The 25,349-nt window shown below is 56.9% G+C and overlaps 1 protein-coding gene across 4 annotated transcripts in view; it reads right to left on the reverse strand.

Moving 5' to 3' along the window:
- CABIN1 (calcineurin binding protein 1) overlaps window positions 1–25,349 on the reverse strand; it is a 102,186-nt gene that overhangs the window by 50,192 nt on the left and 26,645 nt on the right. For 2 of the 4 annotated variants that reach the window (XM_055118689.1, XM_055118688.1), the window contains exons 11-27: window positions 24,179–24,347; window positions 23,798–23,934; window positions 23,089–23,306; window positions 21,824–21,902; window positions 20,892–21,079; window positions 20,130–20,282; window positions 18,860–19,054; window positions 17,049–17,291; window positions 15,841–15,997; window positions 12,882–12,997; window positions 9,788–9,949; window positions 8,745–8,951; window positions 8,414–8,559; window positions 6,901–7,162; window positions 6,057–6,317; window positions 4,246–4,397; window positions 2,136–2,395 (exon numbers count right to left, since the gene is read on the reverse strand). In XM_055118689.1, coding sequence (XP_054974664.1) covers window positions 2,136–2,395; window positions 4,246–4,397; window positions 6,057–6,317; window positions 6,901–7,162; window positions 8,414–8,559; window positions 8,745–8,951; window positions 9,788–9,949; window positions 12,882–12,997; window positions 15,841–15,997; window positions 17,049–17,291; window positions 18,860–19,054; window positions 20,130–20,282; window positions 20,892–21,079; window positions 21,824–21,902; window positions 23,089–23,306; window positions 23,798–23,934; window positions 24,179–24,347 — 3,105 coding nt within the window. The remainder of the gene's footprint in view (window positions 1–2,135; window positions 2,396–4,245; window positions 4,398–6,056; window positions 6,318–6,900; window positions 7,163–8,413; window positions 8,560–8,744; window positions 8,952–9,787; window positions 9,950–12,881; window positions 12,998–15,840; window positions 15,998–17,048; window positions 17,292–18,859; window positions 19,055–20,129; window positions 20,283–20,891; window positions 21,080–21,823; window positions 21,903–23,088; window positions 23,307–23,797; window positions 23,935–24,178; window positions 24,348–25,349) is intronic. The other 2 variants (XM_055118692.1, XM_055118690.1) reach the window with 2 other exon arrangements.

Below are 25,349 nucleotides of genomic sequence, written 5' to 3' on the forward strand. Positions count from 1 at the left end.
CTTACCCACTAGACCATCTCTCCAACCCCTGCAAGCAGAGGTGAACCGCCCCAGACCCCTCAGTGTGCCCTAGCCTGGGGATGAGTCTGGGGGTGCCTACAATGTGTGAGCGCCACACCCTATTTCTTGTGCAGAAAATCAAGTCCAGAACAGAGAGGAGGGAGTAGAGGCCCTGGGAAGTGAGGCCCCGGGGCCCGGCTGCCCAGACCCCGAGCAGCGAGAGGGCCGGAAGTGGCCCTGAGCTTCCGCATCAGCCCTGCTCTGATGCCGCCCGCTGCGTCCTCTCCCTGAGGCTTCTCTCCATCTGCGCCAGGGCTACCAGGCACCTGTCCCCCTTCTCATGTCGAAGACTCCACTCTGCCTGGGTGGTACAGGGACCCCATATTTCCTCAGGAGACGATCTCCAGCACAGGATGAGGCGGGAAAGGCGAGGTCAGAGCTGGTGCTCACAGACACACAGAGGCAAGGGCCGGTGTGGGCTGTGAGCTCTCACGCTGCATGAAGACAGACCAGCCACGGGACAGCACGAGACCACAGATCACACAGGGCCAGAACACTCCCAAGACAACGTTCCTCTCTGAAAAGGGGAGGGTGAGGGTCTCCGAGTGCCCAGCAGCCAGGGTGGGCTTCCTGGCACAGTAGGCTAGGACCCGGCAGAGCGGGGGGTCTTGGGGTCTCGACAGCTGCCAGTGATCCCTTTCAGGAAAGGATATTTTAGTCACTAGAATTGGACAGTCCTCAGAATTGTGCTGGAGCGATAGCACAGCAGGTAGGGCATTTGTCTTACACACGGCCGACCTGGGTTCGATTCCCAGCATTCCATATGGTCCCCCAAGCACCGCCAGGAGTAATTCCTGAGTGCAGAGCCAGGAGTAACCCCTGAGCATCACTGGGTGTGACCCAAAAAGCAAAAAAAAATAAAAAAAGGACAGTCCTTGGTACTCAGGCTCCCTCTGAAAACTGCTGGAGCCCCTACCTTCATCTTAATACTTGGACAGGGGACAGCAGCGTCTTCCCTGGCTCTCTGCTGCCCCAGGGCCCTTGAATACACATGTGCCAGTGCAGAAGGCTGGGGAAGGTGCCAGCAACAATGGCCGTGGCAATCCTGTCTCTCAGCTCTGCCCTGCAGGGCATCCGCACCAGTACAGATCCTCTTGTGGCTCTGGGCTGCAGGCCCCGGGCCTGAGGACAAAGGTCTGGGCCACCATGTCTCCTGAAGAGCAGCCCTCCCAGGGAGGGCCATGCAGAAATCAAATCCCAGGACAGAAATTTGCTTGCGGTATGTTTTCTCAACATGCGCAGGACTATCTGTTATGTGGAGGTAAAGGAGGAGGGGAAGGGACTTCCCTGAGGCCCGCCACTGGCAGGGTCCAGACAGGGGGCAGGTGGCCAGCCCTGCCCTCCTGTCTCTGCTCCACATTGCACAGGCAGGGAGGTGCCCAGAGCTGGGAGTGGGAGGCAGGGGAGGGAATGCACTCCTCAGCACACACTCAGATCCACAGCCTCTCGACACACACTGCGTCCTCCCCTGAGCCTGCTCTCACTCTGACTCCATGCCTGTGCTGGGGTGCCCTGCCTCCGGACCCCCTTCCACGGCCCTGATTAGACATGCGACAAGTGCGTGAGAGCCTGGTGTGTGTGTGTGTGTGTGTGTGTCTGTGTGTGTGTGTGGTTGGGTTTCCCTCAGCCCAAGCACTGCCTCCTCAGGCTCCACCCTCCCGGCCCGCTAAGTCCGGCCATCGGGAATGACCCAGCAAACGCTGTCGTCTGCTTCTCGCTGGGAAGGTGAGGGAACATGAGGAGACCAAGCGACGAGGCCAGCATGCAAGCCTCCGGATGTTAGTAAGGAATGTGGTTGGCCAGTCGCCACTTGCCCCAGCCCACATGGGGCAGCCTCGCATGAGGCCCCTGGTGCCCCCGACAGCCTGGCCGATGGACCTCCAAAGCGTCTTCCCTGAAAATCAGGTGGAGACTGGAGGCACAGCACCCCCTCCTCCCCACCCCTCCCCAGGGGGGCTGGCCGGCAGGTGGCGACCCTGAGCATGTCTCGGGAGCACAGAATCACCGTGAGTCCATGAGGTTAATGAGCAGCCGCAACATTGCCCGTGTCACCCCAGACCCAGCACCCCCCTCACCAAAACAAAGCGCCTGGCTGCCCGAAGCGCCCTCCCGCGGGGGCGTGCCGCCCGGGCTGCAGAGGGGAACAGGGACTGTACCGTCCGGCGTCGCCTGCTGCTGGGGTTTTTTACATTTGACGTAATCGTGGTCAATCGGAGTGGCTGTGTAAGGTGGGGATGTCAGACCTGGGCCAGAGGAGGAGGGGAGCGAGGCTCCGGGGCCCGGCAGTGTCCCAGCTGAAGAGTGGGAGTCCTCGTCCACCAGGCAGGCCTTCTCCCTGCGGGCAGAGGGCGGGGACGCGTCAGAGTCTGCGTGACACGGGGTAGGGCACCTGAAGGGTCCAGGACAGCCCCTCCCACTGCCACACCTCCACCACCACCCAGGGACCCCTCTGTCTTCTCCAGCTTGCTGTCCCCAAGGACCCCCCATGTCCCGGGGTGCTAAAGGAGCATGGCCCGTCCCCTAAGACACTGCACAACCTCTCTGGCTGGGCCCCTGCCAGTGTCTCTCCAGAGGTCCCGTCCCAGCACCCCCCCTGGCCAAATCATGCCCTCCCACAGGACGCTGAAACCTGATGGGTGTTCATCTCAGAACAGAGGCAGAGAAAGTGTCTGAGCACAGGAAACTCACACAGAAATGAGACTGCTGAGGGAAAAGTCCGAAACACTCTGACTCTTCATGAAAACAGCACGACAGAAAACACGGTGCCATGCACCCCGAATGACACCTGGCCACACATAGCAGGTGGCCACCAGAGGGCTGAGGAGACGGGCGCCGTCTCCAGGGCTGGCACTGCAGGTAGGAGTAAATCCGTGGAACTATTCCCTCAGGAGTTCATTTGCACAAAAGAAGCCCTGTCAGCTGCAGGGTGCGCTATGCAGGGAAGCATGAGAAATGACGCCAGAAAGTGAATGCGATTTGAGGCTGGCTCTGGGGAGGGGATGGAATGGACCACACTCAGTCTGTGTGTTCATATACTGCTGGAGCTCCTACAGATGACAGTTACATCTGATATGCAGTGTTTCAAGTTATTTTAGAGGTCCACACTCAGCAGTGCTCGGGGTCCACATGGTGTTGGGGCTCAAATCTGGGGTTCCTGCATGTGAAGCAAGAGCTCCAGCCCTTTGGTTTATCTCCCAAGTCCTTGTTATCATTTTTTATTTTTAAAGAATGATGATCAGGCCAGAGTGATAGTACAGCAGGTAAGCTGTTTGCCTTGCATATGGCTGACCCGGGTTTGATCCCCGGCATCCCATATGGTCCCCCCAAGCACCGCCAGGAGTAACTCTTGAGTGCAGGGCCAGGAGTAACCCCTGAGCATCACTGGATATGACCCAAAAAGAAGGAAAAAAACAGAACAGTAGAAGACTGTGCCTCTGTGATTAAAAAACATGTATGAAGACCTCCTGGGCACATGGGGTCCCCTATAGGACCTGCCTATGTGCCCATCTCCCCTCACACCATCAGGCCACAGGAAGAGGCTGGCATGGCATGTCTCCGATACCTGGCCATTCGGGAAAGCAGAACTGACATGAGCCAAGCTGAGCCTCCAGGACAGAGACACCAGGGCACTAAAGAGTCTGAGTCACAGAAGGAACACAGTCCAAAACCCCAGGGGACTGCCCCAGGCCCTCTGAGGGGAGGACACCAGGGCACCAAGCCACCAAACAGTGTGGCTCTGGCAGAGGTGGTGTGCCCCCTTGGGAGAATGCACAGAAGCTCAGGTTGTCAGAGGGCCCCCCCCCCCTTGGGCCTCACCGCCAGCCACAGCGGGGAGACTGGGATGGCACACTTCATCTCCTCTTTTTTCTTTTTTTCTTTTTGGGTCACACCTGGCGATGCACAGGGGTTACTCCTGGCTCTGCACTCAGGAATTACTCCTGGCGGTGCTCAGGGGACCATGTGGGATGCTGGGAATTGAACCTGGGTTGACCATGTGCAAGGCAAACGCCCTACCTGCTGTGCTATCGCTCCAGCCCCTCACTCTGTCTCCTCTTTAAGGGTCAACAGAAACAGCCTTCAGGGGGCTTGTGATGAAGGGCTAGAGAATTGGCCCTCAGTATGCTTGGCAGTGCCCCCGGTGCCCGGCTCGGCTGTGAAGCTGTGGGGCAAGAATGTGGCACTCACTTTTCTGACGCTTTGGGCGTGTTCTTCTCCTCGCCCCTGGCAAAGGGTCCTTCGGCAGCCTCCTTCATGAAGTTGACCAGGACCTCTGCGCCAACCCCGGAGTCTGGCTTCCCCAGGAGCTTCAGGATGGACGCATGGAGCCGGAAGTAGACCTAGGGGAAGGACACAGGTGTGAGCGACTCCCAGGGGCTGTGGGTCCCCTGGCCGAGCAGCTCCAGTCACAGGCCACACTGGAAACGAGCCTCTGAACAAGCACCCCCACACAATGCTCTTTGGGGGGGGGGGAGCTTTTAGCCCAACCAGCCTAGACCTCACCCAGAAACAAGCCCGGTCAATTAACATGCATTGCGGTACCTCGATTAAAATGCATTGTGGTACTGCACTCCAGCACCGATGTTTACCAGCAACCCAGGTGGTGGTGGTAGGTGAGGAGGGTAACGAGCCTCTGCTCTGCTCAGGGGACAGCTGCCCACTGCAGTGCCCACCGCAGTGCCCATCACCCTCTCTGCGCCTCTCTCCTGCACCCGTGGAAAGGGTACCCCACAACTCTCTCCCCTCTGGCTGCAGTCAGGCGTGTCTGCTCGAGTGCCCGCACGTGGACGAGTCCGCCTGGCAGTGCAGGCTGAGCGGCCTTGCTGGCACGGGGGGCCGGGCTTTCCCTTGCCACTCTCCACACCAACAAATGTGTGGGTGAGGGCCCACAGCCCCACAACCAGGGAAGTCCGGTCAGGCTCGACCAGGGCAGCTCGCCTCCTGTCACCCAGGGCCCTGAGCACACCCCACGTCACACCAGCACCACGGGTGACTTGGCCTGGCATCCTCAGGAGTCGCACTGCCAGATGTGGCCCCCCAAAAACAAAGACAGAGAGAGAGAGAGTGTGTGTGTGTGTGTGTGTGTGTGTGTGTGTGTGTGTGTGTGTGTGTGTGAGAGAGAGAGAGAGAGAGAGCGCACATTGGCCAGTTTCCACCAAGTGCCACTGCAGTGAGCCCGCAGGGAGCTGAGGGAGGGAGGGTGAGGCATGAGGCTCCTCATCCAGAAGTCCCCAGGCCTCCGGTCACCGCCTGCTTGCTCCTTCAGCAGCAAATGTCAGAAAAATACCAAAATACCACAGAGGAAGGCCGGAGAGATTATGGACAGCGGGAAAGGGCACTTGCCTTGCTCACAGCTGACCTGGGCTCAATCCCCAGCATCCCGTATAGTCCCCTGAGCAATGCTAGGAGTGATCCTTGAGCACCACTGGGTGTGGCCCAAAAACAAAAAGAAAGAAAAAAAGGAAGGCTGAAGAAGGCTCAGGGACATGGGAAGGGGGTGTTCTAAGCCAGGCACACGCGGGTGAGCAGGCGCCGAGGTGTCCTCCCTATAAACACGCTCATGGTGGCTGCCTGGCAGGCTCGGCCCCATGCCTTGGAGAAAGCACTGTGTGGAATGCTCTGGAGTGCGTGTAAGCAGGACAGGTCCACTGCTCTGCGGGAGCGGGGGGCAAGCCCAGTCCCGGGGGCAGGCTGCTTCCCTGGCTCGATCTGCCAACCTCAACATTCCAGGTATGCACCACGACCTAAGATGTCTCATTTGCAGCACGTGACAGGTACGGGTAAGGCTGCAAGCCAGGCTGTGGGTATGGAACCTGTGCCACTCTGATGCCATCCAGCCAGGGCAGAGACCCACGGCTGCTGGTGGGGAACCGCAGCATCGCTCATCAGCCGGCGGGGAGGGGCCTCGCCCTGACCGGGAAGGCTCTGCTCACGGGACCTGGCAGGCAGGCTGCTGGGCATGAGTTTCCAGGGGACAGCCCGCCCCTGCCCCGAATCACCTCCAGGGCCTCCATGGCCAGCTCGGGCGGGTTGTGGTAGTGGATCTTCTTGGGGTAGCGGGCGGCCTCCTCGTGCAGGTAGTGGCTGGCCTGCCTGTAGTGCAGAAGGTAGACGGCGGGCGGCTGCTGCTGCTTCTCGGCCACCTTGCCCAGCATGTAGTGGATGAGCCACTCCTCCTCGTCCCCGTCCCCTTCGCAGCGGGCCGCCGAGGTGAAGCAGTGCCTGGCGGTCTCCAGCATGCTGTCACGCCGGCCTTCCATCTGCAAGGACACAAGGCCGAGCCCGCTCAGGGATTGTGCCTGCCGGAACCAGCCCTGCTGACCTCCGGGTCACGGTGCGAGTGTCCGAGCCTGGCCCCGGCGCACGGCCTGAGCGGGGTGAGGCAGAGGACGGCACACAGCAGCCCCGCACTGCCGAGGGTGAACCCCGCAGACGAGTGGGGCTCCCTCAGCCTCCCAGCACGCCCAGGAGGGGACAGAGCCTCACGGCAGCCCGGAGCCCCCAGGCACTCCGCTCTCCGGGGATCTGTCTGGGTCACACCACCAGCCTTAGCACAGCTTCTCCCTTCCACTGGAAGCCGAAGGGTCCCCACTAAACACAGCCGGTGGCCCACACCGAGGGGTGCTGCCGGCCCCGACTGAAGAAGTCCACCGGGACTGGCATGCTCCACTGAGGGAACAGTGATCCAGGCAGCATCTTACAACAGCCGGGCCCTAGAGTCACCCCCAGTGGGTGGGGCTCCCGCTGCCCAGGGCAGGGTGTGTGTGTCTCGCTGGGAGGCCACGCCCAGGCTCCAAGCACGGGTGTGAGGACAAGTCAGACAACCATGGCGCCTCTGCCCACCTGCTGCACCACCTCGGGGGGTAGCTCGCTTCTCCACTGCTTCAGCTGGCGCGAGGCAAACGAGTGCAGCGCGTAGGACATGGTGCCGTACTCGATCCACAGGGACAGGTTGGAGCTGTCGATCTCCAAGGCACGTCGGAAGCAGTTCAGGACTGGCGTGGCATGCTTCCAGATGGGCCCATCACTCTTGAGCTCATTGGAGTTCAGCTTGTCCTGAATGCGACTGGCCCGGGCCAGGGCCATGCCTGCCCAGGAATCGAACCTGTGGTGATGAACAAAGCATCAACTCTAAGGGCCAGAGAGAAGGCGTCCAGGGCTGGACCCCCACATCTCTCCTGGCCCTGGGGCTGGTGCTTACAGGTGGGCCCAGACCCTCTCAATCAGGGGCACAGAGGCTGGAGGCAGGACCACCTAAGCAAAGGTGGCGCTCATGTCATTGACAGGACCATGCACAGCTCCTGCGACCTCCCCTCCACCCCAAGCCCAGTCCCCCCAACAAGTGGGCAGTGCCCTCCCTTTGCTGAGGAGGTGAGTATCATGTCTTGGGTACCCCATCACCCCCAGGAGGTGAGCACGGTTCCTGCTGGCGCAGACCACAGGAGGAGCACAGAGGTGCTGGGAGAACTTCCACAGCTGCAGAAGTCACGAGAGCAGGAGGGCTCCCAGCCCCCCGTGCTCTCCCCGAGGGACCGCTGGCTCCTGAGGATGCCCAGGAAGGCTGTGCCTCCACTATTCTCGGCTCATCTGGCACGCGTCAGCCCAGAGGACCGTCCTTTGGAGCGAAAGGCTGACCTTCCAGGTGTGGCAGCCACGAGGAAATATTCCTTCCAGTGAAGCCAATAGACTTGTATGGGCTGAGAAGGGCCTTCGGGGGGAGCAGGCGAACAAGCACATTTGAGGAAAAGGCAGCAGGACCCAGAGGGGAGGAGAAGCGAGCAGACTCCGGCATCCTGCACATCAGCCATGCCTCCAGCGGGACACCCCCCGCCCCGGGAACAGGAGGGACCACCTCCACCTGCAGTCACTTCTATCACTTCCCTCCAGCCCCCCAACTGGAAAACAATCCCCCTACAGTGGGAGAACAAGCGCACAGAGCAACCAACTCCCCGGGCCAGGAGCCACAGAGGACGCAGCACAGGGCAGGAGAGCTGCCTCAGTGGGCTGCACACATGCTCGGGCACAGCGGAGGCCCCAAGAGCACAGAGCCCAGAGAGCCCCCGGCACCCCTGGGTGTAGCTCCCCAGCAGCAGAAAGCCCAGAGGCTCCAGCCCGGCCACAGCCCGAGCCCCCTTCTGAAACCACAGGGACTCCTACACTCTCCTCAGGTTCCTGTGCCCCTCCCAGGGACTTCCGGAAAGACGCTGCTCCTTTGCCCTTCCTTACGGTGAAGCCACCTTTCCTAGTCACCCTGATGCCACAGCACCTGCTCCCTGGCCTCCTGGGTATGGGCAGACACCTGAGGATGGCCACCCCCACCCTCCCTGAGGCAGCCAGGCCGGCCCCCTGCACTGACCGATTGGGGCAGATGCAGATGTCGTGCATGTAGAACTTGATGGCCTTGGACTGCTCCTTGTTCTTGAAGTGGTAATCAGCCAGCAGGTAGTAGAGCTCGTTCACCACAGGAGGGGAGGGGTCGGCCCCTTCCGGGAGGCAGGGCGCCTGGTGGGTGAGGGCACAAGGCAGAGCAGGCTCAGGCGCGGACAGAGAGGCACATGTCCAGGGCCACTCCCTCCCAGCGACACGGCACAGACGCTCAGGCCTCCCGGCCACCACTCACAGGGCCGGACCAAGGTGGCAGGAGCAGTGCAAGAGGGGGTAGGACAGAACCCTCCCACAGTCCCTACCTCAGCCAAGGTCCCCTCGATGTAGGCAGAGACTTTCTCGAGGCTCAGGGTTGGCCTCTCCGTGCGGGGCACGATAGTGGCGATCCTCTTCAAGAGGTTGGCCAAGTCAGCAGACACAGTGCTGGTCTTGTAACTATCAAATTCAGGAAGGGTCTTGGGCTTAAAATAATCAAACATGAACAGGGCATCCTCCCATATAAGGTCCACCTTGAAAAGAGACAAAAGAACAATCAGAGTGCCGCCAGGCTAAAAACACAGGGGAGACAGCTCTTCCCGGGAAACATGCTAAGCACTTGAAGAAGCCAAACTAACAGCAAGACCAAACAAGCACTGTCACCTGCATGTCCCTAGGACCCCTACCCAAGTCTGTGCAAAGCAGACAAGTGAACCAGCATGAGCCTGGCTGATGTAAAAATATCTGAGAAGTTGAGGGCTACACTCACGCCATGTGGGGGAGCTGGAGGGTGAGCTCAGTTGTGGGTGGCGCCCTGAGTGGGCCACTGACCCTCCCCCTGCCTCAGCCTGCCCTGGGCCAGGGTGGGCCTACACTTCAAGGGGAGTAAAGCCGGGGCCGTGCCCATCAGAGCTTCATTCAGGGGTTAGACTCTGCTAAGGGGGAGAATAAGGACAGGACTGAGAAGCCTTGAGATAATACCCCCAATGGTGCCCCAAGAACCCAAACCACCACGGAAGACCAATGACTGGTGGGGATCTCCCTGGCACAACCCCCTGACCAACAGAGGATGCTGGGCTTGTAGGGAGTACCCCAGGTCCCAGCTTCTAGTGGTCAAGGGGCTGTGCCAGAGAGAAATCCAACAAATAATCTCTAAGGAATCGTAAATGTCCAAGTTTCCAAATTGGGGGAAAAAAACCATCTACTGCAGATGGCACATCTGAGTAGCCTACATTCTTAAAGATGGTGTCTGCAAAGAAAGCCTGGCTCTGCATCCATGCTAAGTCAGGGCGACTTCTCTGCTTCTGACGCAGCCCCTGCCGGGGCCCCGCTCCCCTGCATCCACCTTCTGGGGTCGTGCAGCCCTCACCTGCTGGGCAGAGTGCTCCTCCAAGTAGCGCGCCTTGCTCTTCTTGCTGGGGAAGCTGTACAGGCAGTAGAAGCACTGCTCTAGGGCCGTCTCCAGCTCCTCCTTGTAGGGGTGCGTGTCCTCAGAGGCAGATGCAGCCAGCTCCTTCTGGAGCACCCTCACCTACGGCGGCAGGGGAGAGACACCTGAGGAAAGGGCAGCTACTACAGCGGGGTCCCAGGACACCCACCCTCTATCCGCCGTCACCTGGAGGAGGTCATGCCTATTTCTGAGAAGGGCTGGCACAGCATTGCCCAAAGCGGGCGATACCACCCTGGGGGGCACTTCACAGGTCAGGCAAGTGGCAGCAGCCTCGGGTGACACTGAGGGCAATTCCTGTTGGTTCAGTAGGTTTCCTAGGGGGCACTGGGTGCTCTTCTGAGAGGGCGTAGGGAGTCTCACTCAGAGCTGTTCTTGTGACTGTGGCAGAGGCCCTGAGGGACGTGCCAAGCTGCCTCCTTCCCACCACCCCCCGTCAATTTCTACCAGCTGCCTGGAGATGTGCCTTCTGGGAACTTCATTTATTTATTTGGCCATCTGTCTGCTCCCCCACATACACCGAGCACCCCCTTATTCTAGGCACTGTGCAAAAGAGTCTCTGCTTTGACGAGATGCAGATCGCGGTGCGGGGGCAGGTAGTAAAACAAGCAGTTATCACATGAGAATGTGAGTCTCCGTGGGGCCAAGGAAGTCACTGGAACAAACAGTACAAAGAAGTGCAAAGGATAGGAGGGATCCCGGGCACTGCATCCCAGCCCATTCACAAGATACCAGGTGGGGCCCTCATATATATGATCAACTTCACTCGTATGCGCTAATACGTGAATAAAAGTACTCAGGGACATGGGTCAGGGGCAGAGTGTCAGTCTTCAGATCCGCGAATCCCTAAGTCTGATTCCTGGCACCACAAAATAAAGCTTAGTACCGTGAAATACATCTTTACATCCAAATCTGCATAGGGTTCGTGGGACATGTGGGAATTACCCAGCGCTTAATATGCAGCTGGTTCAATGTTTTGGAGAACAATTCAAAAATCTGGTTCTGAGAGTTGGTAACGTGTGGAGCAGAGGACGCGGTGCGGGCCTGGCCCTGCGCACACTGAGGAGGGGTCCGCAAGCGTGGGTCACAACCAAGAGCGAGGCTGCTGCAAGAGCATCTAAAGGCTGAGACTCAAGCGGGAAAGCTGGGACCAGGAAATGAAACACAGCAGCACTCTGGCCAACCACGCTACCCCTTCAGACACGACTGGTAAAACCTGGCAGCGAGAATTCACGCTCTATTAAGAAAGACGCACTCGGGAGAAAACTAGCAGTTCTGCCCCATCATCAGCCTCCATCCCACGCTTCCCTCTCAAACTGCAGAGGTGCAGACTCAGCCTCTGCTCCCCCTCAGCTCTCGGGTGAACGCCTGATGAAGAGGAGTCTGTGGAAAACAGGGTCCGCACCCTCCGACTGGGAGAGAGCAGGCAGAAGACCCGAGCTGCTGGCTTCTGGACAGTAATACAGACAACCTGGCACGACTCCTCTGCATACGGTCCCGGAGCACAGCCCTGACCGGATGGGCACCCCAGCAGCCCCTGGAGCTCACCGGGTGGGACAGACCCTTGGCAGCTACAGCAGGAGATGGAAGCCACCTCAGACACCAACAGTCTCCAGGGCCCTGCACCAGACCAATCCAGCACAAGTGCTTTGCGAGCTGTCGAGAACTGCAAACACAGGAGCTCTCCCCACCACTGGGGGCGTCTCAGCCGTTCAATTGAACCTGCAGGCATCAAGCAACTTCCATGCGTGCTACATAGGCTTCTAGGCTGGACTACACTGACTGAAACTAAGAAAAATAAATCCCGACCTTCATGGAAGCTACACTTTAATGCCGAACAGACACAAAAAAGAATCAATGCCACAGCATGCCAAGAGGCTAGAGACGGCTCCAGTTGTAGAGAAGACATGCTTGCTGAGAAATAAGAATAGAGCCGAGGTCACAAGCCTTTCCTTCAAACGCCAGGGAGCAGATATTTTAGGCTTCACAGGCCATATGGGCTCAAGCAAATCTGCCACTGGGTTGTAAAGGCACTGGGTGGTGTGCAAATGAACAGGTGAGGCTATGCTCCACGAAAACGCTTATCAACAGACGTGACAGGCTCCTCGGGGCAGGAGGCGCCTCCCAATCTCTCTGTAACCTGCCTATGGGCGACTGGCCCTGCACTCAACAGTGGGGCCTGGGGACAGGCATCATGCTGCTTATCCCCAGTAAATCCAAGTACTCCCGGTGGGCAGGCGAGAGGAAGCCGCTTGTGCTCAGTAAGCACTGCTGAGCAATGAACGTGAGAGCTCATGTCTAAGCAGTCACTACCTGGTATGGGAAATAGCACTTGGCAAACAGGATTCAACAGAAGGTGCTGGTGAAGGCAGTTATTCTAGAACTATTCTGGAGGGCGGGGATGTAGCTCAGAGGTAGAGCACTTGCCTTATCCTGGCTTGAACCCCAGCACTGCAATGAATCACTGTCACTGTCACTGTCATCCCGCTGCTCATCGATTTGCTCGAGTGGGCACCAGTAATGTCTCCATTGTGAGACTTGTTGTTACTGTTTTCAGCATATCGAATATGCCACAGGTAGCTTGCCAGGCTCTGCCGTGAGGGCAGGATACTCTCAGTAGCTTGCTGGGCTCTCCAAGAGGGGCGAAGGAATCGAACCCAGGTCAGCCGTGTGCAAGGCAAATGCCCTACCTGCTGTGCTGTCCCTCCAACCCACCGCAATAAATAGTAAAATAAAATTCTCGTGGAGGGCCTGGTTCCATCAGTATGACACATGACTCAGTAACATGTGACCTAAACATAAATCTAAAAAGAGCTCAAGACCAGGTCCAGTGCACCAGAAATTGATCCAGCTCAGGCGTTCTTGCAGGAAGCACATACCAGCATGAGTGCACTAAGGGGGAGGGAGGAAGGGGTGGGGCCTGGGCCCAGGAAAAGGCCAAGGAAGCCCAGAGCAGCACATCCCTGCACCCGCCTTGCCTCAGCACCCTGGCCCTGACTCAGTGGGCAGCGCTTACGTAGAATCGCAGCAGAGCCCCGTCTGAATTGCAGCACCAGCACCTCCTGCCCAGGTACTCGTGGGCGGTGTTGAGCAGCATGAGAGAGGACGGGAGCATGGGCGTCTCGGACATCACTGGGGAAGACCAGACACACACAGATTAACACGCAGCCGGGGGCTGGCATCTCTGGCTCAAGCCCAGTGGTCATGGATTCTCTTTCCCTTTTTATCTTTCTTCCTCTTACGCACTGGCCTTGCTAGAGCAATGTATCTTATCAAAAACTAGTTCAAATCAGGCTGGAGAAATAGTACAGGGGTTAAAGTGTTTGCCTCACATGCAGCAGAACCAGGTTCAAGATCCCTGGTACCACACACGGTCCCCTGAGCATGGTCAGGGGTCACTCCTGAGCACAGAGCCAGGAAGAGTCCCTAAGCACTGTACCCATTATACTTATATATACAGCATCCTACCTGTTGTACTATCATCCAGGGCCCCATATGCTACTTCTAAAATTAAAGATCCTTGGGGCTGGAGCAATAGTACAGCAGGTAGGGCATTTGCCTTGCACGCAGCCGACCCGGGTTCGATTCCCAGCATCCCATATGGTCCTCTGAGCACCGCCAGGGGTGATTCCTGAGTGCAGAGCCAGGAGTAACCCCTGTGCATTGCCAGATGTGACCCAAAAAGCAAAATAAATAAATAAATAAATAAGTAAGTAAATAAAATTAAAGATTCTCGGGGCCAGAGAGACAATATAGGGGTTAAGGTACAGCTTTGCATGTAGACAAGCCTGGCTCAATCCGCAGGACCACATCGTCCCCCAAGCATCCTGGGTACAGGCCTAGAGGCCTTCAAGTACTGCCTGTATAATCCCCAGCACCTCTGCAGGGTCCGAGCAGCATCATATCCTTGAGTACTCATGCTGAACCATCAGCCCAGTTGACTGAGAATGGCTGGAAGAAGCCCATGGTTCCCTGAGTACAGCCTGTGAGGCTCAAGAAAAAAAATTCTTTCATATATACATAGCCAGCCAGCAGTATGAGGGGTGACAGGGACTGAGCCTCGTCTCCCTGGGCACGTGCTCCAGTCCATTGAGTCTCTCCTATCTCAAAGATTCTTTTCTGTTGTTTGTTTTTTGGTTTCGGGTCACACCCAGCAGTGCTCTGGCTCTCTGCTCAGGGACCGCTCCTGGTGGGGCCCAGGGGACTAGACAGGGTGACAGGGACCAAGCCCCGGGTCAGCTGCATGCAAGGTAAGCATCCTACCCACTGTTCTGTCTCTCCAGCCCCATCACAGATTCTTATACTTAGATCTATTCATGTACTATAAAAAAAGAACAAATAAATTTCAATTAAACACTTGTTCACCATCAGAATTATTTTTAGATTCTTGCAGATCCTCTGTTGTTTTTGAACCTCCGGGCCATAACACGCTAGTGGACTAGTAACTGAGATTTTTAAAGAGGACTGGGATGGAACAGATCAGAACAGGAAATCCCAGTGGGGCTCATACTCCTAGAATGAGGACTCTTTCCTGAAATGTGTTTCACGCTTCTCACTCCCGGTCAGCCCCTGTCACAAAGGTATCAAAAGCACTGGTTTAAATAAAATCACTATCAAGCTCGAGAGATTATGGTTTTTTGAGTCTTTTAGATCAGTTTCTAGTTTCAAATGATGAGCTACACAATCAGAGAAAGCCTGTAGTGGTCCCCTGCCTCCCATTTGCAATTTGGTTGTACATATTATTCATCGCGCACTTCAAGGTTTATAACATTTGCATTCTGCTCTGCAACTGCAATTAGCTCAGTTGCTTTCTTTTGGTTCCAGTTTTAAACCGACTTGGTGTGGCCTCAAAAATTCTTTCCCATGGCTTCTCCACTCCTGAGGAATTTCCTTCTGACTCATGTTGGCTGACTGACTTCATCCTGCAGGAGTGTTCTTAAGAAGCACTGAGAGGAGCAGGAATGCTTGTTTGCAAATGCCTGCGATCACTGTGATAATGACTTGATTAGATGTCTTGGGTAGTACTTTCTTCCGACACAGGAGAACTGTGGAGGTTCCTAGACATCAGCCCCAGGTGCTGCTGTGGAAACATCTGGAATGCATCTCATTTCATTATGCAGGAAGAGAAGTGTTTGTTTTTTCAGTTGAGAAGCCTAAAAGAAACCCTTTGTTTTCTTATTTTGGGTCATACCCACCTGTGCTATTTCTGCTCTGTACTCAGGAGTACAGGGTCAACCAGGCGGTGACCCCCGACAGTGCCAGACGATGCTGGACACTGAACCAGGGTTAGCCATATGCACAACAACTGCCTTAGTTCCTATACTAGCTCCCCAGGCCCCTTTATTTTTAAATAAGACTTTTAACCAGGGTACATCATGACATTTATTGATTTTTCACTATACTATATGCTTTGATCACAGATTTTGTTCTCGGTCCAACATTTGACACCGAGTTGGCTGCTCCTCTTGTCTCACCGTTGGGGTCCTTCGAGCATTTATGGTCACGCTGGACCTCATGCATAACTCAGAACAGCCCTTTGAGACAGACGCCACTGTTCCCCGTGTGCATATAGCGATGGAGGCAGGAGATGGTACAACCTGCCTAAGGTCACAGAGCCAAGAAGCGGCAGTGGGACTCAACCTGTCCTCCAGTCCTCCCCATCACAGGGTCACTGGCTCACCCCCACGAGGAGGCGCGGGGGCGCAGGGGCGCAGTGGCCAAGCACAAGGGCAAGCGCAGGGCTGCAGAGAACATCTCTGGAGCAGTGTCAGTGCTGGTGGAAGCCCTCAGCATCCGGTCATTCCTCCCAGGCTGCCACCTGAAGCAGGCATTAGCCATGGCCCTCACTGCCTCCTGGCCATGGCACATGAGCCCCCCCGAGGGGGCACTGGCCTCTGTGCAAGCACTGCACCACGCAAATCCTGCCGGGCAAGGACAAGCAGATCAGGAACCCCCACCCCCCCACCCCCTTCCACCTTCGTCCACTGGGTTCTGAAGCTGTTGCTGGTGGCACAGGGAGCGGAAGGTGTCCTCTTCCTGCCAGATGATCCGGTGCAGGATGATCCAGGGCAGCACGGAGGAGACGTGGGGCTCCTTGGGCTCCTCCTGCACCGCCATGCTGCAGTCGATGACCTGGGAGGCGGGACGCACAGCATCACAGCAGGGCTGGTGCAACCCTCCACCCTCTAGGAAGATCGGGCAGGACCTGGCGTAGTGGGTTCGGCTGGGGCCCGGTGGGCATAGCGGCTGGGTGGGGGGCACGAGCCTACCCAGCCCCAAACATCGGGGTCCAACGTGTCATCGCACAGAATCCCACAGCCTCATCAACAGCTCCTCCTACATTGGAGGAGCCGGCTCTGAGCACCCTCCTTCCTGCCACATGCAGCTGCCGATGCCCTCAACCAACTGCAGGTGGGTCCTCAGACAGGCGAGGGCTTCCACAGCCACTAGGGCAGTGACGCTGATGGGGAGCATAGTCAGAGACAAGCCACAGAAGAGCTAAGGACTGATTCGGCTGCAGCAGGGGCCCAGAGAGGTCAGCAGCGGGTGATATCGGCAGAGGAGCAGACTCATTCGTGAGGCCCCTCAGGGTGGGAGGGAAGCGGGCAGAGTGCCACGAAGGGGATGTGCAGGGCGGAGGTGAGGAGGAGGAGCCTGTATCTCCCTTTGCAGCTGGTTGTGCAGGGGGTGAGACAGTGGAGTGGGCACGGCACGTAATGCAGGTGCAATGCCACCGTGTCCCAGATGGCCAAGGCCTGAGCTAAGGCACAGATGGAGAGAAACGCCGGGCAGGATGTTAAGGTCACGGGATCTGGTGGGGCTTGTGAATGGCTCAGGGTGAGGGGAGGGGTGGTCAGAGGAGAGCCGGGGAGGCCTGCCTGCTTTCAGGGCCTCGCGTCAGCTCTGACGCCAGGATGTTGGGGTGCTGGAGAGGCCTGGGCTGAGGCCCCGTTCTGCCTCCCGTGCGTTGCCACAAACCTCCTGGCACAGATGGTCCAGAAGAATCCTGAGCTGGAGATGGCTACCCCACCTCGGACCCAACCAGCCCTGGGAAGCTTGCAGGTCACAAGGCACCCCCCATGAGCTCAGAACACCCTGGGAAGCAGGCAACTCGGGCAGGGGCACCTGGAGAGTGGCCTCTGCTGGGCAGGACGGGACGGAGCAGAGTGGAGCAGGGCACTACCTGGATGAGGTTGCTGGTGAGCCGGACCAGGCCTGTGGCCGAGGACGACTCCTTGAGGATGCTGCCACCGCCGCCGGCCGACAGCGCCTGCTCGATGCCCAGCAGCAGCTGCGTGACGGTCGTGACCCACTCCTCCTTGGCCGCCGCGTCACTCGCGTTCACCATCTGCTGCACCGCCTCATTCAGGGCCACGTCGGAGCACTCAAAACACTGCCGGTAGTCCTTGAGTCGGAGCAGGGAGTCCTGAGGCGGGCAGGAGCGGGAGGAGGGGGCACTGAGCGGGGCTGTGGTGCCTCCCACACACACTGAGGTTGGTGCTAAGCCAGGACATTAGGACGAGCCTCTGCTGCCCTGCAAGCAGGAGGCAGAACCGAGACCCCACTTTTACATTAAGTGGGCAAGGTCAAACTTGTGAGTCCGGATGATCTGGAGAAGTGCAGCATGCTCTCATACGCCCGCCTGGTCATACACTATCTTGGCAGTACAAAGCAGCAGTTTCGCTCTCTTACACATCCTTAATCTGGACTGACCTGCAAGTAGCAGTATGAGCCTTCTCTTTGCCCTATGTGTAACGGAGAAGGCAGCTGTGCAGTCACGCCCAGGCCCCGTCCTCCTGGGCACTGGGCCCCCTGAGCTGGGCCACCTCCAGGCCCACGCTCAGTGCTGAGCCCTGCACAGGGGAAGAATGCTCGGCCTTGGGCACTGGCTGATTTGGGGAGTCTAAATCTTTTTTTGGGGGGAGGTCACTGTTCCCTGTGGGTTCGCTTTCCTGTAGATGCAGAACACAACCCCGGGAACACCCTGCCTCTCGGCCTCACTCACTACTGAGTTGGGGTGATGTGGGTTTGCCCAGCTTGCCTGAATTCACACACTTCCTGGGGTGCCCTCGCAGTAGCTAGATGCCACAATGGACTCTGACCTTCCTGCAGCCAGGCCTGCTGGTGCTTCTGTCCCCTCTCTCTGCGGAATGCCCACTCTCTTAGGGATAGCTGCTACAACCTGTGACCACAGCAAAGTCACCACACTGGGAGCAGCACACGCCCAGCTGACTCTGGGCTTTGCACTCAGAGATCACACGATGTTCAGGAACTACAGGAAATGCCAGGGATCGAACCCTGGTCAGTTGCATACAAAGTAAACACCCTCCATGCTGTACTATCGCTCGGTTTAAACTAACTTTCTTCAGTGTGGCCGAGGCATCCAAGAGCCATGAGATGCAGACCCGGAGCCTGAGGCACAGGCTGCCCCCTCTGATCACTCAGCAGGCTGAAGGGGTATTCGGGCAGGATGGAAACAGTGGCTAACGTGCAGCCAGAGCAGCTGCATGGGACGGTGCATGCCCACTTCTACTGTCATGACTCCTTACACTGAGCAGACACTTGACCCACTCTGACAGCCACATAATAGTCATCGAAAAGCGATTTGGAAAAAAGAAGTGGATGAAATGAAGAAACAAGTGAAAGGACGGCTGGCTCCTCTTCCTTCTTCCTCTGCCACGCCGCATTCTGAATGCAGGGACCCACACACCTAGGCCCCAGGCGTCCTCCAGGCCTGACCACTACCTTCTGGCTGGCTGGCATCTTCCCAGGGGCTGAGTAATGGTTTTGGGTCCGGGGCCAGGGAGGTGCTCCACGGGCTGCAGCATCAGTTCGAGCCCCACCTAAAGGGAGTACACCCCGAGCACTGCCAGGCATAGTCCCAAAACTCCACCAGGGGAAAAGGAAATTGTCACTCCCACTTTTCTCTGTGGGGTTCTCAAGGGCGACCTCAGAGTCCCCGGGGAACAGACCTGTGCTCCCCAGAGCGCATACCTGCAGCAGCAGCAGCTGAGCCGGCCGCTCGGGGATGGACGTCATGAACTCCAGGTGCTTGGCCCGGTCGAAGCCGCTGGTGCACAAGGTGGGGCGCAGCAGGTGCACCACGGCCTTGTAGTCACCCGCCTCGTAGAGCCGCTGAATCTCTTCCAGGGACTGGCACCGCTCCAGGGACTTTAAGTTCTTATCAATCTGCAAAAGGTCCCAAAATGCTGCCTGACCACCCTCAGAACTGGCCTGAGTTGGCCCCTCTCGGACCCTGAGCAGGAAAGGAGAATCTGACTCTCCCCTCGATACAGCAGTATTGATGGCAAATAAATACTTTATGTGTAAAGTGTTTCTGTGAAGGTCATGGCACTTAGCTAATTTTAAACAGAGAGAGACTGGAACTAGGAATCTGGCTCAGTGGCAGAGTGAATGCTTACTACTGCATGGGTAAGGGCCCAGGTTCAATTTCTTTCCCCATGAAAAAACTAAAATAAAAAATATACTGAAGAGGGGCTGGAGAGAATACAGTGGGGAGGGCGCTGGTCTTGCATGCAGCTGACTGGGTTCAATCCCCAGCATCCCATAAAGTTCTCTAAGCCCCGCCAAGAATAAATGCAGAGCCAAGAGTAACCCCTGAGCACTGCCAGTGTGGCCCCAAAGGAAACAAACAAAAAATATATATACTGAAGGAAAAAAAAAATTCTAAACTTCTCCAGAAGCAGAGAAATTTCAAAAAGGAGAACTAAACTAGCTGACCAGCCTTGTGAACGGGTCAGCCAAGCAGGCTGCACAATCATGGAAAATCTGGCCACTAGAGATGGAGTGAGTTCTGGGCACAAGCCCTCAAAGGAGAGCAGCTGTGGCTCTGGGGACCGGGCACCTGCCCTTGCCCAGAGCACCTCTGCTGATGGAGGCGCCACTGATCACGGAACATCGTAGAACTGTACAGGTCTGTTCCCAGGGAGAGCTCGCCCAGAAGCCAAGAGAGTCGGCATGGTGCACTCACTGCCGACTCAGGCCCCTGCCAGCCAGTCCCATCGGCTTCTACAGGACTTTCCCTCCAGGTCCACTGGGGGTGCTGCTGTGTGTGAGCCAGAGCGGGGAGAGGCTCTCAAGCCTATCTGGGGGGCCGGGGCCTGCCTGCAAGTCCTCAGGGGCTCCTGTAGGCCAGAGTGGCCTGTCTCCGGGAAGGAGTCCTGATAAGTATGTGGCCTGCTCTTCTGCTCCTGCCCGGACTCAATCTCTGATCAAGAAAACACCCCTGAAGAGCCCCTCTCACCTCCTCCAGAGACACAACGGAGTCATTTTGAAGGTTGGGCAGGCGGATGACGATGTCCCTCGGCTCTGCCCCAGCCTCTGCCCGGATGGCTGTTGAGCTATGCAGCATTTCCGTGCAGATGTCATAGTTCTCCAGGGCCTGCTCCATGTCTCCCTGGTCAAGGAATGAGGGCAGGCGGGAACGCACTCAGCTGTGCCAGGTGCCTTACAGTACGGAGGCACCACGCTTCTATCCAACAATTGCTACCCCTCTAAAGGGGGCCTGGCACACAGCTTGGGTGCAGGGCAGGTGGGACTTGGTAAACCAATGAATGAGTAAGTGAATGAGTAATGCACGGGTATCATAAGTTCACATTGCTGGTAAAGACACTGACATTTGAGCAAGGCCAAGTATCTTAGCAAGTGCCAGATTAGAATCTGGGCCTGCCCTGATCCCAGAACCAACTGTGACATCTTTTCCTCACTCTCTCTGGGGCACTGGGTATCACTGCATACAAGGAGCTGGCAGCAGCCAGCCTATCCTGGCCCTCATGACCAGGCTCCGAGGACAAACTGCCTGAGAATTCACACAAAATGGGGGGGCTAATTGCATTCTGGAAAAATCTATGTTCCTTTGTGCCCTTCTAGCTCTGTGATTACGCAGACGTGCCCCATACACTAGAGCTGGGAAATCATGAACACCCTCCCTTCCTGCCCTTCCCCAGGTGTCAGGGGCTGTTAGTTGGGGGCGGCTGCTTCCCAGGCAGCCAGCCACAGGCCTCACCTGCAGCGCCAGAAACCGAGCCTTCAACCAATAAACGCGGACGACAAACTCCAACCAGCCGTCCTCAAACAAGTCCCGCTGGGAGGAGGCAAACGACAGCTGCAGGAGGTCCCCCAGGAAATGTGTTCCTGGGAAATCAGGGCCAAACCTGCCATTCACCACACCCGCAGGGCAGTTCCGAGGAGACACTGAAAAGCAGCCAGGCCAGAACGCATCAACTTCAACGGCAAGCTCCAAACACCTCACTCAATAGCCCCTGGCCCTGAGCGCGTCACAGCCCTCAGTGGTGGCATCAGAGAAGCCAAAGTAATCGGACAGAGATGCAGACACTGAGAGCTGGGGGGCACTGATGTACAGACTCAACTCTGATCACCAGGAGTGCTTTCAAAATTAGAATAATCCACATCCTCCAGAGGAAAATACGGGGGTGGGGGTGGAGGAAGCAAGAGAAGCAAGGGGATGTAGAGCTACACTGAGCAATAGCTGGGTCCACTAGAATCACCCCAGGTAGTGTTGGGGTTGGGGGGCACATGGGACCAGTGATGAGACCCAAGGCCCTGCCTGGGTCCTTGTATTCTATTATGGAAGCCACCAGCCCCATCTGGGGAAATTACTGAGGAAATGCAGTGCCAAGTGAGAGCCTGAAAACTGAGCCGCCACTTTCTTCAATTCTTAGCAACAGAAAAGGCAGGCAGGTGGCTCCCTCTTGGGGGCTTATTAGGCTACTGCCAATGAGACACTCAGTGCTTGAGTGTCTGGGTAACTTCTCTGGGACCCTAGATTCTCCCTGGCCTGACAAGACAACCCAAGAAATATGTCTGTACAGATGGGAGGCACGTTGCTGGTAAAGACACTCCAGCTCCCTTACTCCCCCACCCCAGGCTGCCGAGGGTGCAGAAGACCCCTCCCACCACAGCTCACAGAGCACCTACCTGTAGGGCTTCTGCCTTTGGTCAGCAGCCACTGGTCCAGCTGGAGCTCCATGCAGGAAAGAGACATCAGCATCATATCCTGCACAGAGGGACAATGACATAAAAGTAAGTGAGAACACACTCAAGGAACCCAGGATTCTCCCTCCTGCAGACTTTCCCACTGCCTCAAGAGTGATTGGCAGCCACTTGCCAGGCTTTGAAAGAGGAGCGTGGCTATAGGTTTACACTAGAATAAACTTGGGAGGAGCAGAGACCTGCCTCCAGTCCCGACGGACACCCCTTACAGGTGCCCAGTGTCTGCCGGGTACCACATCCACACTACAGCAGTCAACCCTTCCAGATGGGAGGGTCTGCTGCATGATTACAGGGTACCGATGCTCAGCAAAAAGGAGGCACCTGCCAAGCATCCCACACCACCCACTGCTGCAGTTCCACCATCCCCCACCTGGTGCTGAGGCCCCCCACCATCAGTACCAGCTGATGCTGTGGCTCTTCCACCGTCCCACACTATCCCTGAGCAAACAGGCCCGGGGGATGGAAACTACCCGGGGAGGGTCCCTGAGTGGTCGCAATGGAACCACAAGTCCCAGCAGTGCTGATTCCCAGGGTGTGAGTGGCCTCTTGCCCCTGAGCTTCACCCATTCTGGGCCCCCTGGGCCAGGCCCTCACGCTCTCAGTGCTCCCCAGTGCTCCCACCGCCATCAGTCTTCCTCCTCCCCAGAGGCCCGAGCGCCTTGTTCTCCTGCCCCTTGCAAGGCAGAGTGGGAGAGTCTGAGGGGCTGAGTGCGGGTGGCTAAGGTGCCAGTGGCATGGCCCCCTTCTCTTGGAGGTGGCCCACTGCCCTGGACACACCACTTCACCTCTGCTCTTCCACTTCCTCATCTCTTTAAATTATCTCCAAGTCGCTGGCATCCTGAACAGAGTCAAATGTCCTACCTCCCCCGCCACCAGGTCACCCATCTTATGAACCACTTTCATCATCCATCCCGGGAGCCCTCTTCCACTCACTCCCTGAACGCCACTTGCACTTCAACCTGTCAGCTCTGCTTCCAGATCCTTCCATCCTGCTGCCACTACCATCACTCACCTGACAACAGCATTCTGACAGTCCTGTGCCCACTGTCACATCTGAGGGGACCCTCTGTTCAGCTGAGGCACAAGCCAGCTCCCACTGCCTCAAACCTCCCGGGGCCCAAATTCCAAACCCAAAGCCAATGTAGCCGAATAGGGTCAGCTGGGCAAGAGCCCATGCCACGGGCAGCCACCTTGATGTGTCTGTTGCTGCAGTCCCTCAGCAGTGGGTTGGGCAGGCTGGTGCTGTGCCGCCTCCAGCTGTGGTAGATGCTGAGCACAACCTCCGCCAGGCCTGGGGGCCACGCCAACAGGAACTTGTGGCCCATGCCCTTCAGGTAGCGCATCATCAGCTCCAGGATGCCCCCGTTCGTCAGATTCTCCAGCAGGAACGCGTGCACGTCCTGCTTCTCTGTCCAGGAAGGGAGAAACAGCTGACTTGAGAAAGGACTTTCTACGCCAGAGTCTTTTACTTATTATGGGAGAAGCAAGAGGAGGGTGGCAGTGGGGTGGGACGGGGACACAGTAGGACAGATCCTGGGGCCTCCTGCTATGTACAGTGCCCAGGGCAGGCTGCTCGGACCCAGTCCCGGTCCCCGCCCTCACCAGCTCTCTGAATCTCCAAGTCTGGGGTGGCTGTGATGGGCCCCCTTCTGTGTCCTGCAGTGTGCAGAGGAAAGGGCACAGAGCACGCAACCAGCCGGGTCACACACCTGGGCTTGCACAGGCACTGTCACCCCTCAGTGGATGGGCCTGTCAGCTAACCCTGAAGCTCGGGGTGAACACAAACCCAGAGAGACCTTTGACCACAGTTTTAGAGACACCCTTGAAGAAACGCTGAGATGATGAGAGGGGAAAGAGAAGAAAACCAAAGGGTGAAAGACCTCATGGCTTGATTCCTACCAGATTCCATGAACGTGGCCGAGTCGAAAGACAGTCTGTGCGAGCCGATGCTCGGGAAGCTCTCCAGTTTGGCTTCTGACTGGACTTCGTAGTTGTTGAAGGGGTCCTCTTCCTCCTCGGGATCCAACTTTCTCAGCCTGCGTAGGGCAGCCTCCCATCAGCAACCCACACCACACAGTTCCCAGGAACCACATTCCTGCAGTTCTCCCCGAAGCCTCCCCATGACACAAACACAAGCTTCCAGTCACTGGCTCGCTCGCTCGACCTGCCCAGCCCGGGACCACATCATACTGCTCTTGCCCGGCTGACAGTTCAGTGGCGCTGACACAAAAGTCCTGAACCGAGAGGAGCCTGACACATCAGCAGCAGCAGCCACAGTACCTGGACGGCAAAAACTTCATCAGGAGCTCCTGGAAATCCACCTTCTCCTCTTTCTTACACTTGGTGTTTCGGACCCGGGCCGACCGCCTCTTTGCTGTCTCTCCACTCTCTTCTGAAATCTTCTTCCGCTTCACTCCTTTCTTGGATTTATCTCCCCCGGAAACGTCACCTTCGCAAAGAGAGCACACCAAACCTTACAAGGGAGAAGGCCTGGAAAGCGCACTGCCCCGCATGTCTAAGCCTCTCTTCCAGCTCGAGCTGCAGGTTTCCTCTTTTGTGCCGCTTGAGGAGTCTCTCGCGCTTCTTCAACAACAGAGAGACCTGAGGAAAGCCAAGACACTCAACTCTCATATTTTTCTTGAACTCTCCCTAGCTACAGAACACCAAAAGCTCGGTCAAACTTTGCCCCTGCTCCCAACCCTCCTACCAGCTGAAGGGTTTTGAGCCTTTGGGTCCTTGACAGAGCAAGGATCAGTGACAGTGACTCTACCCCACTGCCCAGGCTCCTGCGCACCCTTGCCGAGAGCAGTTAAATCATGTGATGCTCGAAAAATGCAGAGATGTATCACATGTGGTGAAGTGACTTGTTAGAAAGAATCCCGTACATGTCACTTGGAACTTCTTTAGTTGCCAGATACTCTTTATTCTTTTTCTAGCGACACAAGACTAAGGAAAGGTTTGGAAGCTCTCTGGAATTCTTTTTTTTTTTTTTTTTTTTTTTGCTTTTTGGGTCACACCCGGAGATGCACAGGGGTCACTCCTGGCTCTGCACTCAGGAATTACTCCTGGCAGTGCTCAGGGGATCATATGGGATGCTGGGAATCGAACCTGGATCAGCCGCGTGCAAGGCAAACGCCCTACCCGCTGTGCTACTGCTCCAGCCCTGGAATTCTTTATACTCCAGTGAACACTGAAATCAATGAAACCATGCAAAAATAGCCTCCCACAGAGGGTAGTAACTTTGCCGATTATTCCGAAGCCCAAGAGTATGGAACACCATATGTGTGGAATACCAGCACACTGGGAGCTATGGAACGGGCAAGCTCACGTATTGCTGACAGGGAAAGCCACCTCATCCCAAACTTGTCAGTCATGCGTTATGCAGACCCCAGAGCTGTTCCTGGAGCCCTGAGCCTTCCCGCCAGCAGAGTCGCTGCAGAAGCTGACCTAA

The sequence above is a fragment of the Sorex araneus genome, chromosome 11, assembly GCF_027595985.1.
Source record: "Sorex araneus isolate mSorAra2 chromosome 11, mSorAra2.pri, whole genome shotgun sequence".
Taxonomy (NCBI): domain Eukaryota; kingdom Metazoa; phylum Chordata; class Mammalia; order Eulipotyphla; family Soricidae; genus Sorex; species Sorex araneus.